The sequence below is a fragment of the Megalopta genalis genome, chromosome 10 (assembly GCF_051020955.1).
Source record: "Megalopta genalis isolate 19385.01 chromosome 10, iyMegGena1_principal, whole genome shotgun sequence".
Classification (NCBI taxonomy): Eukaryota; Metazoa; Arthropoda; class Insecta; order Hymenoptera; family Halictidae; genus Megalopta; species Megalopta genalis.
The window spans coordinates 9,552,173-9,564,068 of NC_135022.1; the positions used below are offsets into that span (position 1 = coordinate 9,552,173).

At 35.4% G+C, this 11,896-nt stretch overlaps 5 protein-coding genes across 7 annotated transcripts; 2 read left to right on the plus strand and 3 right to left on the minus strand.

Moving 5' to 3' along the window:
* Positions 1-84: 84 nt before the first annotated feature.
* Positions 85-3,208, minus strand: Mccc1 (Methylcrotonoyl-CoA carboxylase 1). Of its 2 annotated transcripts, none has more exons than XM_033474542.2 (9): positions 3,069-3,208; positions 2,918-2,977; positions 2,455-2,839; positions 1,882-2,216; positions 1,513-1,809; positions 1,181-1,393; positions 589-1,083; positions 311-499; positions 85-221 (listed from the first exon to the last, which is right to left on the minus strand). In XM_033474542.2, the coding sequence occupies exons 2-9, from the start codon at positions 2,954-2,956 to the stop codon at positions 111-113; spliced, it is 2,064 nt and encodes a 687-aa protein (XP_033330433.1). In that variant the 5' UTR covers positions 2,957-2,977; positions 3,069-3,208; the 3' UTR covers positions 85-110. The 2 variants fall into 2 exon arrangements, with proteins under 2 accessions (XP_033330433.1, XP_033330432.1); XM_033474541.2 differs by having other exon boundaries at positions 2,918-2,967; positions 3,069-3,207.
* LOC117222693 (uncharacterized) lies at positions 3,110-5,205 on the minus strand. 2 transcript variants are annotated; one of them, XM_076524988.1, is made up of 4 exons: positions 4,731-5,205; positions 4,441-4,614; positions 4,055-4,358; positions 3,110-3,973 (listed from the first exon to the last, which is right to left on the minus strand). In XM_076524988.1, the coding sequence occupies exons 1-4, from the start codon at positions 4,740-4,742 to the stop codon at positions 3,762-3,764; spliced, it is 702 nt and encodes a 233-aa protein (XP_076381103.1). In that variant the 5' UTR covers positions 4,743-5,205; the 3' UTR covers positions 3,110-3,761. The 2 variants fall into 2 exon arrangements, with proteins under 2 accessions (XP_076381103.1, XP_076381102.1); XM_076524987.1 differs by having other exon boundaries at positions 3,110-4,358.
* Positions 5,206-5,348: 143 nt separating this feature from the next.
* Positions 5,349-6,097, minus strand: mRpS28 (mitochondrial ribosomal protein S28). The gene is made up of 3 exons (XM_033474535.2): positions 5,810-6,097; positions 5,611-5,732; positions 5,349-5,552 (listed from the first exon to the last, which is right to left on the minus strand). Exons 1-3 carry the CDS (start codon positions 6,095-6,097, stop codon positions 5,393-5,395), a joined length of 570 nt encoding a protein of 189 aa, XP_033330426.2. The 3' UTR covers positions 5,349-5,392.
* A 7-nt stretch (positions 6,098-6,104) lies between these two features.
* Positions 6,105-7,018, plus strand: mRpL14 (mitochondrial ribosomal protein L14). The gene is made up of 3 exons (XM_033474536.2): positions 6,105-6,246; positions 6,439-6,642; positions 6,707-7,018. Exons 2-3 carry the CDS (start codon positions 6,453-6,455, stop codon positions 6,958-6,960), a joined length of 444 nt encoding a protein of 147 aa, XP_033330427.2. The 5' UTR covers positions 6,105-6,246; positions 6,439-6,452; the 3' UTR covers positions 6,961-7,018.
* Positions 7,019-7,431: 413 nt separating this feature from the next.
* Positions 7,432-9,947, plus strand: LOC117222688 (Translocase of outer membrane 40). The gene is made up of 6 exons (XM_033474533.2): positions 7,432-7,828; positions 8,010-8,124; positions 8,206-8,459; positions 8,547-8,708; positions 8,802-8,951; positions 9,032-9,947. Exons 1-6 carry the CDS (start codon positions 7,645-7,647, stop codon positions 9,169-9,171), a joined length of 1,005 nt encoding a protein of 334 aa, XP_033330424.1. The 5' UTR covers positions 7,432-7,644; the 3' UTR covers positions 9,172-9,947.
* The last annotated feature ends 1,949 nt before the right edge of the window (positions 9,948-11,896 follow it).

Consider the following 11,896-nt stretch of genomic DNA (forward strand, 5'->3'; position numbering starts at 1 on the left):
CATTTCAATTTATTCGCATGGCAAGATAAAATCTTTAAACACTAACCGAAACGAAGAGAAGCAAATGATAATAAAAGGCAAACATTTTTATTATTTTGAATTTTTATATTTTAAGATGTAGATTCAATCAATTTAACAAGAATCTTATTCTTTGCCACGTTATCGCCTATTGAACACAAGACTTCTTCAACTGTTCCGTTTGTGGACGCTCTAACGACGTGCTATGAACAAATCAAATTATTTGTCAATTAACGACTGACTAATGAATAGATGATTTAATAATGTTTACAAAAGATAAGAAAGAACCCACTTCCATCTTCATAGCAGTAATAACGAGCAAGGCATCGCCAGCTTTTACAAAGCTTCCTTTCGCAACAAACAGTTTTTCTACTAAACCAGGCATGGGACTTAACGCTTTGCATGGATCTACTTCAGAATTTGTGCTTGTATCATCAGAAAGAAATTTCATAGAGGGTTCAACGAATTGCCACTCTCGATCCTACGAATTTCGAGAATTAACGAAACTAGACATATTATTACTTAATTATTAATATAATATATATTAATTTCTTTAGAAAGTATACTAACTTTGGTAAATAAATGTAGCTTATTATTAATCTTGATTATCGACGTGCTGGTGATATTTCCATCGATTTCAGTACACAATTCTAACGAGTTGTCTTTCTTCGATAACATACCCGTTACCTTTCTCCACGGCCCAATTTTATTTATTCTGACAGAATAAACTTCTGGCTCAATGTATTTTACTTCGATATCGATGTCCTCATCGCAAACATTAAAACGAAAAGCTCGCGTTAAATTGTGATTTAAACGCGATCCAATTTCTGTAGCGAACGGACTGAAAGGGTCGGCAGTGGTAAGCGAAGATTGTAATGACAGAAGATCTTCGTAAAATATTGATGCAAGAACAGCCTGCATCGCGACTGACTGCGGGACACGTAATTTAGGAAATAGTTGTTGGTAATGTTCCTTTATGAATCCCGTGTGTACCTGACCTTGTCGAAAACTGGGATGAGAACATAAATCCTTAATGAATTCTATATTGGTATCCAGTCCGGCAATCTGAAAATTATATAAGAGAATTTCATGACAATGTGTATACAGAGTAATATGGTTGAACACGTAGATTACGCTACTGTATCTAAGTACATGTACTTGCATTGTATTCGTTTAATTTCGTTCTGAGTACGGCTAATGCTTCTCCTCTATCGTTTCCCCAGACAATTAATTTTGCAATCATAGGATCGTAATGTACCGATACTTGGTCATTCTCGCGAACTCCTGTATCAATTCTAATCATCTTGGGCAGAACCTTGGGAGTTCTCAAGTATAACAGCTGTCCAGCACCTGGTAGGAAGCCATCCCTTGGATTCTATGGTTTGTTATAGCAAGACAATTCAAAAAGACAAAAAAAGCAAGCATGGAAGAAAGCTGAGAAACAATTTAGCACCTACATAGCCTTCAGAATCGCTGAAATAAAAAATTGGATACCTCGGCGTAAATTCTTGCTTCAAATGCATGCCCGACGAACCCGATTTCTTCTTGTCTTAGTGGAAGTTTTTCTCCTGCTGCAACTCGTAATTGCCATTCCACCAAATCCAATCCAGTAATCGCTTCAGTAATGGGATGCTCCACTTGAAGACGAGTATTCATTTCCATGAAATGAAAACTATTTCCGTTACGATCCATTATAAATTCTACAGTACCCGCACCTACATAGCCTACTGCTTTAGCTGCTCGAATTGCAGTTGCACCTAGATTTGATCTTATGTCCGTTGATATGCCAGGCTACGATACATTGTATTTATATATATTACATGACTAATATTTAATTTATTTTTAATTTAATTGTCAGCATACCGCAGGAGCTTCTTCGATAATTTTCTGATGTCTCCTCTGGACAGAACAATCTCTTTCAAACATATGTACAATATTTCCGTGCATGTCTGCAAAGACTTGAACTTCGATATGCCTTGATTCGGGGATATAATGCTCAAGCAATACAGCTGCATCGCCGAATGCTTTCTCAGATTCGGTTCTCGCAGCTTCTAAAGCTTCCATAAACTGAGACTCCTTGAAAGCAATTCTCATTCCTTTTCCTCCTCCACCGCGAACAGCTTTAATCATTAATGGAAAACCAATTCGTTTTGCTTGCAGTAGCAAACTTTCGTTAGATTGTTCGTCTCCATGATATCCTGCAATTCAGTTATTCATGAACAGAAAGTTATAACAATATACTTACATTAACGCATTGTTATACACTTCGTTTTGTTTACTGTGCATTTTTGTTTTGTCAGCAGAAGAAAAATGATTATGTAGTTTGAAAACTGGAATATTTCTTTCATAATATTTGCTAGTGCAAGCAGTAGAAGTACAAAGGTAAACAATATAGTCCAGAAACACATTATATATTCTGTAAAAATATTTGTATACCAGCTATAACAGGAACTCCAGCTGCTACCATTATAGCTTTTGAGGTATTCTTCATTCCCATATTTCTAATAGCATTTGCTGGTGGTCCAATAAATGTAATGTTCTCTTTCTCACAAAGTTCAGCAAATTCTGCATTTTCCGAAAGGAATCCATAACCAGGGTGTATTGCTTGACACTTTGACTTTTTTGCTATATATACAAGTTTATCCTGTTGCAAGTAGCTTTGACTAGAAGGTGCTGGACCAATGTAATATGCTTCGTCTGCATGCTTTACATGCATAGAATTACGATCCACGTCGCTATATACAGCAACAGTTTGAATTCCAAGCCTCTTGGCAGTTTTTGCAATACGACATGCTATTTCTCCTCTATTCGCAATTAAGATCTGCGATCGATAAACAAAATTGTATTTTATAACCACAGAATCATTTGTTAAAATTATGCTTCAAATTTTTAATCTTACTTTCCCAAATCTGGTGGTTGAAATTCTTGAGATCTGCATGCTCTGAGTACCTGCAATTAACTTGGTACACATAGTTGATAATAGAAAAGTACATTGTTATTTTATACATAATTGACAATTGATCCATGGCTACAATAATTTGTTTACTTACTGAATTTTATAAAAAGCTGAGACAAGAAATGGCTAACGTCATTAAATTTTGTTTAATTTATTATTACTATATACACTTTTTCACACTGAATAACGAAAATTATGTATACGCGTAAACGGAGCAATAGTTACAATTATTATCGAAAGGTTAAACGGGCATATTGCTGTGCACCAGTAGATAAGATAACTTTATATGTATCATTGTTTTTATGTGGTTCCAAAGATTATTACATCACTAACATAAATTAATGATCTTTCTGTAAAAACGCAGATCACGATTCTTATTTTGTATTACATACGTACATACATATATGCAAATGTACAAATATGTATATATCATCACATAATGAAATCAACTACATAATCCACTAAGCTAATGGGTTAAAAAATTACACAAAGAAGAAAAATAAATCAAACATTGGTAATACAGTACAATCATTTCCTCTAATGAATTACAAAAATTAATTTCCATTCTACATGATATTTTCATAATTAAATGTTACAACACTATAATATGTTAAATAAATTAATTACATAATCATTATATGAACACAATGTAAAATTTAACTTATAAAGATAATTACATGTCTTTTCTAAAATTTTAAACTATGTACAATTATTAACAAAATTTTGAATACTAGTCTTCTCGCAAGTTTGTAATTCAATGTTATTAATTTAAAAAAATAGTAAACAGTTAAAAAAGTAAATGTGGCGAAAAAACTTGGTATTTTTTAAATCTTTTTCCAATTGGTTCATAATCGCACACTTCTATATCCGATTCCGACGATGTATCAATCTCAATGATATTAATGGTTCTTTTCTGGTCATCTAGTTCCAATACTTCTTCGTCCTCACCAGAACAGACATCTATCTCTGATTCTATATCGGTGTCTTGATGTTTTAAGTCTATATGCCAGGATATCGAAGTACCAAAATTAATTCTAGAGTTTTCTAAATCATTGGAGGCTTTATTCTCCTGTTCATTACCTAATTCGTTTATATTATCTATAGAATTGTTGTTATCGATTATACTATACAAAGGTATATCAGACTCGACTATATTTACTGCACACTCAGCCAGTGTCTCCTCTTTTAACAATTTATTGTCATTTGTAGTTGTATTTCCTAACAAACATGAATCCTTCTCACTCTGAATTAAATTTGTACTTTTGTTCTCGTCTTTCTCGGAACACAATGAAAGCAATAATCTAGTGCGAAAATTTATATATGACTGTACATTTTGAAAACATTTAGGACACAAATCGACCAACTTTTGGTTCATTCTTACAATCTGCAAATAGATAATTGCACTACCATTAGATAATAATTTTAGGATTAATTATTCAAAAGAATTACATATATGCATTACCTACCTTCCGACCTGTGATTAATTCGATGCAGTCGCTTAATTTCATTTGCTTCATGCTCTCGTTGGTTTCTTTAAAATTTTCGGTGTACTGATGTATAGAGATCCATAAATTATCGTCAAATATGTTTTTCCGTTCATCGACCAAAATTGATTCGAAACATCCACAACAAACGGTTTGCTATGTATATACAACAAATTGATTGATGTTCAATTAATATTACATATTAAGGAGGAAAAAGAGAATAAATATCTAGGTTATATTCAATAAAATTTTATTATGTGAAGTGTACAAACCTCGTTTATCATTTTGTATGAAACTGAAAATTAGAATTTGTTTTTTTGTATAAATCTTGTATAATTTTAACAAAGTACTTGAATGCTTTTTACAACACTGTCACCATGCAATCTTATGGTAAACAACAGAACTAAAATTGGCTAAAATTAAATTACGTGAGAAATATACCGGCGGTAGAATCTGTATATGGATATGTTCATCATATATACATGTAGTGCGATATATGTATGTGTGTACATATTTATATGCATACAGTAAATTCTCCCCAATTGTCCTTCAGCTTGTAAACAAAAATGGACAATTTGGAAAGAGGAGATACAATTATTCGAACCTTGCGTCTCATTTTTATAGTTGTTAATAATTGTCCATTTTTGTTTAGAAACCGAAGGACAATTGGGAAGAATTTACTGTATATATTTTTACTAGCATATAAAAAGTCATGTTCTTATATTTACTGAAAACGTGTAATATGTCGTTGCATAAGTAGAAATACTATTATTATTTATGTCGCACTATGTAATTTAAAACAAGAAAAGAATATGTTATGCTAGGCGAAATTCGCTAGCAGTAAATTCTGAATTTTGCTGTTGTTGAAAATCGAAGAAAAACGACATGTGCACGCTGAGATGAGTCTTTATTATAATGTACAATGTATGTAATTTCATTTTTGTATTTTCTGATCTTGAATCGGTGAAGATATTAAATTTAAGATAACACAATCTGCTTCCAAAAGCGTTAAATCGGAACGTGCTCCTAGGAATCTTGTAGACATTTCCAAATCTAGTATCCTAAGAACGACTTTCGATCCTCTAACGTATTTACTAAAAAATAACAGTAAAAATAAGATCTCGTTGTGACCGTAATTATTTTATAATTTACCTCGTATCTTTTTTAGGTTTTGGACACACGCAATGAAATTTCCATCCAAAATCAATATATAAATCATCCCCAACAACGTTGAAAATTTCTCCAATTACAACCTTTTTTTGGGGATCTCCAAGCTAAAAAAAAAAATGATTCTATAAAATAACAGTAAATTAAATACAATGTACAATGTTACAGAATATAGAAAATTTACGTCTATGAACTTCGAATCTCGAAGCATTTTAGCGAACGAACGAGGCTTTAATAGTTTTGAAGGGTCGTAGGACTTATCGATGGATTCGAATTTGTCGTAAGCTTGTGCGAATCCACTTAGGTGCTTTTTTGTATCAACATTTTGTTCTTCCGATCTTTCCGATATTTTTACGCTATCGTCCGAGCTTTTTTCTGTACTACATTTTCGTATCAGCACTGAATTTGCTCTAAGTTTATGAATTATATTTAATTGTCGTATCATTCTTCTGCAGCACAGTATTCCTTCCATGTTTCTTTACGGCGGACATGCGTTTTGTTAACATTAATATATAGGTTATGTTCAGCTGTCGATAAACCTTCTTTTAAACGGTCGTTTTTGCGTACACGCATTAAATTCGTTATTCAAACATTTATAAAGACATCTTTTGCGATTTCGAGGTAATTTTAATGAAACATTCAAGTCAATCATATGGAATAATATTCCATGAAAATAAAACTTATTATTAATTAGAAATGATTGTGTTCATGTGCGCTTGAACTAAGTATTGTCAGAGAAGACTATAACGTTCTTTTACGTAAATAGACTTGTGTAATAGAAATAATTGTACACAGTGTACTTATGTTTTACAGATAATTGTGCAATAATGTCTACAAGGGGGATGTTATTTTCATTTTTCTCTAGAAATATTTCTACGTCGACAGTGTCTAGTCAAATAATTAGATTAACACGATTAAGAGTTGTAGATAATAGCGAAATAGGAAAGCAAGCGATGATGGAAGGGAAGCCACCACGTTGTATACATGTTTATAATAAGACAGGAGTTGGATATATAGGTGAGTCTACTGACAATGTACTTGGTCATTTTTGTTTTCTTATCCTTCCCTTTAAATGATACAGGAGACAGAGTGCTGGTTGCAATAAGAGGTGAGAAGAAGAAAGGTATATTGGTGGGCTTAAAACAGAATCAGAATGAAAAAGTTCCAAAATTTGACAGCAATAACTTAGTACTAATAGATGACAATGGAACACCACTGGGTACCAGAATTCATGTTCCAATTCCAAATATTCTGCGAACAATTATGAAAAAGAATACTCACGCTAAAGGAGCTGATTACACGAAACTACTGGCTATTGCCACAAAATTTGTTTAATCAATTTCATTATGTAGAATATTCAATTTGAATACATAATTATATTGTTTTATTTGAATCCGTTTACCCCATTAAAAAATCCTACATGTATGTATTTAAGCATAATTAGTCGCTGTATTTCTTGTGCAAGTTTAGGACTGTTGTAAAGGGAGGTTTTAAAATTTTTCACTATTTTCTAGTGTTACAGAAATGTTCACGAGACCGTCTCGCATTCGTACCATGCAAAAATAGTTAATTTATTGTTGCAAATATGAAAATTTAAAAATAACGCCATTTATGAATAGTGGCGCCACTTATGGAAAAATTTTGAAACAAAGTTAGGGCACGGACGAGATATCAGAGTAGAATGAGCACTCATATGGGATTGCGTATCTAACCACAGTGTAAGAAGAATGTAGTATGCAATGTGTACATACATTCATTGTCAGATACAATTGGAGCATGCACTTACGTATCTTGAGGCTTAGGTATCAATGGTTGTCTCTTACAAATGGCGACTCCCGGAGAAGCACGCCGATTCGTTTGACCGCGAGGATTTCTCGCTGACGAATTTTATAGAAACAAGTATCGAGCGTACGTGTACAGAGTAGAAGTACAGGTCTGCTAAAATAGTTTCGGTGTTCCATTCGTTTGTATTTGGAAAATCAAAAATAGCGGAATTGTTAACCATAAAATTGAGAGAAAATGGGAAACGTATTAGCCGCTGCAGCTCCTCCGCCACCGCCACCACCGCCGCCGCCTCCAGGTTCAATTGTATTGCCCAATGTGGGAAAGCAAGATTCACCCACGGGATTATACCCGTCCACCGAAGTCCCGAGTACCGTGGAAAATCCTGGCACAATCGAAGATCTTCATAAGAAATGCAAAGGTATCCTTGCAGTTTAGCTTATCAATTTCTTTATACTTGCTATTATATTCTACTATATTCTGTTAAGTGTTCTCAGAAAAAGTAAAAAAATGAAGAGATCAACACATATTTTATATGCTAGATTCGAATTAGCTTTGACGATTAACTTTAATTTTGCTAATACACATTTATGTTATGACAGATGTATTCCCTGTAAATTTTGAAGGAGCAAAGTTAATGATCAGTAAGGGGCTCAGTAATCACTTTCAAATTTCTCATACAATAAATATGAGTTCTTGTAGTCCATCCGGATACAGGTAAGTTTACGCGTGACGACAATTTACTTTAGTTATTCGATAATAAAGTACACATTGTTAACTGTAGTTGATTTTATTCAGGTTTGGAGCAACGTACGTTGGTACGAAACAGCCAGTACCTACGGAAGGTTATCCAGTATTGTTAGGGGACATAGATCCAAGTGGAAATCTTAATGCTAATGTGATTCACCAGTTCGGACAGAGATTAAAGGGAAAGCTAGCAGCCCAAATACAGAAAAGTAAATTGACTGCTGCGCAACTGACAGCAGATTATCGAGGTGATGCATATACTGCCTCTTTGACGCTTGGCAATGTAGATATACTTGATGGTTCTGGTAAGTGTGGGAGATTAAAACAGTATAATGAGATGATAGGTAGAAATATTGTAGTAGAATATAACTACAGAAAGAAATTGTTTCCAGGCGTTTTTGTGTTGCATTATCTTCAAAGTGTAACGCCGTCTGTTGCGCTCGGTGGTGAACTGGCTTATCAGCGAGGACCTGGTGTACCAGGAGGTCAAGTCGCCGTTGTTGCAGGCGCCGCAAGATATACGAACGGAGATTCTACGATTAGTGGAAGTCTGGGTACGCGTTTTTAAAATTGATTCACGTTGTTTGGTTCTAATAGGTATCGTAAATAGAAAAGTTGTGTCTGAATATGCCCGTTATTTTCCTCAGGAGTAACCGGTTGTCATCTATGTTTTCATCAGAAAGCTAGTCAACAGTTGCAAGTAGGCGTGGAACTAGAGATTGATACCCGAATACAGGAATGTACTGGAACTATTGCTTATCAAGTAGATTTACCTAAGGCCGATTTAGTGTTCAGAGGTATAGTATCCGTTCTCGATTCGTAGCAGCGGAATTTCACAAAAAAAAAGATTGAAATATAATTTGAATTTTGATCGTAGGAAGCGTCGACACAAATTGGACGGTAGGTGCTGTTTTGGAAAAGAAATTGCCACCACTGCCATTTTCGTTCGCGTTAAGCGGCATGGTGAATCATAGTAAACAACACTTTAGACTGGGCTGCGGACTAATAATCGGTTAAGGATAGTCTCGTAGTTGAATACCGATCGCTTATGTGATCTAGCCGAACGGTTGGAAAAAGGAAGCGACGAGAGTATTTCGATCTCTGTGCACTTTTCCTACGAGAACGTTGTAATTAGTGCCGATAATACCCAACCACTTCCTTTCTCCTTGTTTATCTCGTCGATCAATCACCGTGTTTTTACGTTTGTTTTGTTGATTTATCTTTTATTAAAAAAACACTGGATCCTCAGGGTTGGGTGTGTTCTACGTCCCTTTATTCTGCAGCATGCACCGTTCGTTGTCTCGTTTGTATTACGATGAGAAATCAGCAAAAAGTATTTATTTTTTAAGCTATTTGGTAAACAATGGCAACGAAAAATGTGTAAATTATTTCTGTGCGTTCAGCCGTGTAATTGTGCGCGTGTACGTGTAAATCAGAGTACACTGGCAAAGGAAAAACTGTTTCGTAGAAGATTGCAATGCGACTTACATTGTATCTACTATCAGTGCTACCATCTCTGCCCGTGAAAAGTGTATCGAACGAGAAATCAACTTATGATTTTCGAATACACGATACACGATATACAATACACAATATACAAGACGCGATATTTGGTATACAGGACCCAGAACGGCGGATAGTACATGATACACACGAGCTTAATACGAACGTAACGTGCAATTTCTAAGTGTATGTTCTTCCTGCATTCTTGTCCCCCTGGAGAACTTAATTTTCATAAGGTATGTCGTAAAATTGTATATTACGGAAAATGCAAAAGATGAAAAAGTTGGGAATGCTTGTAAGTTCTGATTGTCCTAAACTTTGTTTTTTTTTCCGAAGTTGGGCCGAAATTCGATACAGAGGGTGCACGTAGAAATAAATTTAACGATTAATTAGGTCAGAAGCGAATACGATCGAGGGAAATTAAAATAAAGTTGACTGTAAAGGAGCGCGCGTTTTAACGGAGGTAATTTTATCGTGAATTTCTCTTCGATTTTTCTCTTCGACGAATGAAACAAAAGAACGTAAGAAATAACGAAATATTCGATCACGGTGCAAGTCGAGATGAGAATTGAATTCAACTCGAGTCGGAATTGTCAAGAAAATGCTAACTACAAGAAAGAAGGTATGGTAGGTATCGCCCGTGGGAATAGAGAACAGTCGTTTTCGCGACACTTATCGATATGTGACGACACAAGATTCGTAATTGATGTTCCAAACACTCGAAGAATATAAGGTTGCGCACCGATGGCAAATGATGAAATTAACCTTTGACCGGTTATTTATTCCTCCATTTTTGGCGTACATAGTTTTAAGCTGAGTAGTCGTCACCTTGAAGAAGCCACCGGCGCGGCGTAGCATCGCCTCGGTAATTAACCGAAAGCGATAACAACAATTTGCTCGTTGGTTTCGCTAACGATAGAATTCGGTGGACTGTTTCTGTCGTTGGTTAATGGTATCGTTGCGCAACCGCGATCAAATGAAATTCCAACGGATCCAAAGTAATTACATACTTGTTTCGATTTGTTCGCGTGCAAATGAAAACCAAAAATATATGTATATATTCGCTGGACCAGTTCTACTCGATAACAGTTTTACTCGAGTTGCATAACGGCGAATTTCAACTAAATACGGAACACGGTATACGCGGTGAGATGGATGAATCGCGGACGAACGTGTCAAGATCGATCAGCGAAACTTATTGCAGACAAAAGAAACGAATAAACTTAGCCACGAGTATGAATTTGTTTACGGTAGCTCGGTAACCTTGACCGACCTAAAGTATCGCGCGCGTAGTCGATCGATCGATCCACGTTCGTATTTCACTTGCCTATACCTAATGTTATGCGTAATTAGAGCGTTTTTCGGTTGATCGTTTATATTCTATCGTTGTCACGCATTACTCTATGCGACGATCCGTGTCAAGATGCGATCGACTTTGCCGGATTCCGAATGTCGATTTGTGTAACTGCATCTTACTGTTAGCCTCGTCACTGGCGCTTCGTAGATTGTATCGGTCGTGTTCTCACAGTTCGCAAGCGCAGGTAATTTGTTTACCTGGTCCCCTCATAGAGAACAAAAGTGTACATGGTGAGTCACTGCGAAAAGGAAATTTGAAAAGGAAATTTGAAAAGGTCGGCTGGCTTGCCTGATAACACAACGTTCATTTTGACAATAGCCTATCGAGCTTTTCCCGTCATTCCTCGGCCTCTAACTGTTTTTCTTTTTTTCTTCTCGAACATGAATAAGACTTGACCCATAGGGATTTAAAAAGTTTTATGTTACAGCCCTACCTTGTGTTTCTTTCCGTTCCATAATTATCTTTTTTTATCAAATAAATCAACGTTAAATCGACCATAAAGAAAACGACAAGGACCAACGACGATGAACGTTGACGAACAGAAGAAGAAACGAAAGGGAAACAGGCGCAGGAAAAGATCCGATTTCGAACATCGTTTGAAAAAAAAAACATCGTTTTCGAACGGTGGAATAACAAGCCGTTTGGGAGGAAGACGAAAGTTGCGCATAATGTAACGTACACGTACATACCGATACACGTACACGAATATTTGCATGTATGTATGTATGTACGTATGTACGTATGTATGTACACGTACATGGGCATAGATATATTTAATATAATGTATATTCTGTTTAACCGATAAGAAAAACGCGTTTCGCTGGTAAACGATAGAAGCGACGCATGCGTACAGCCGGGCAAACAGAAACCGATGGAATTGGC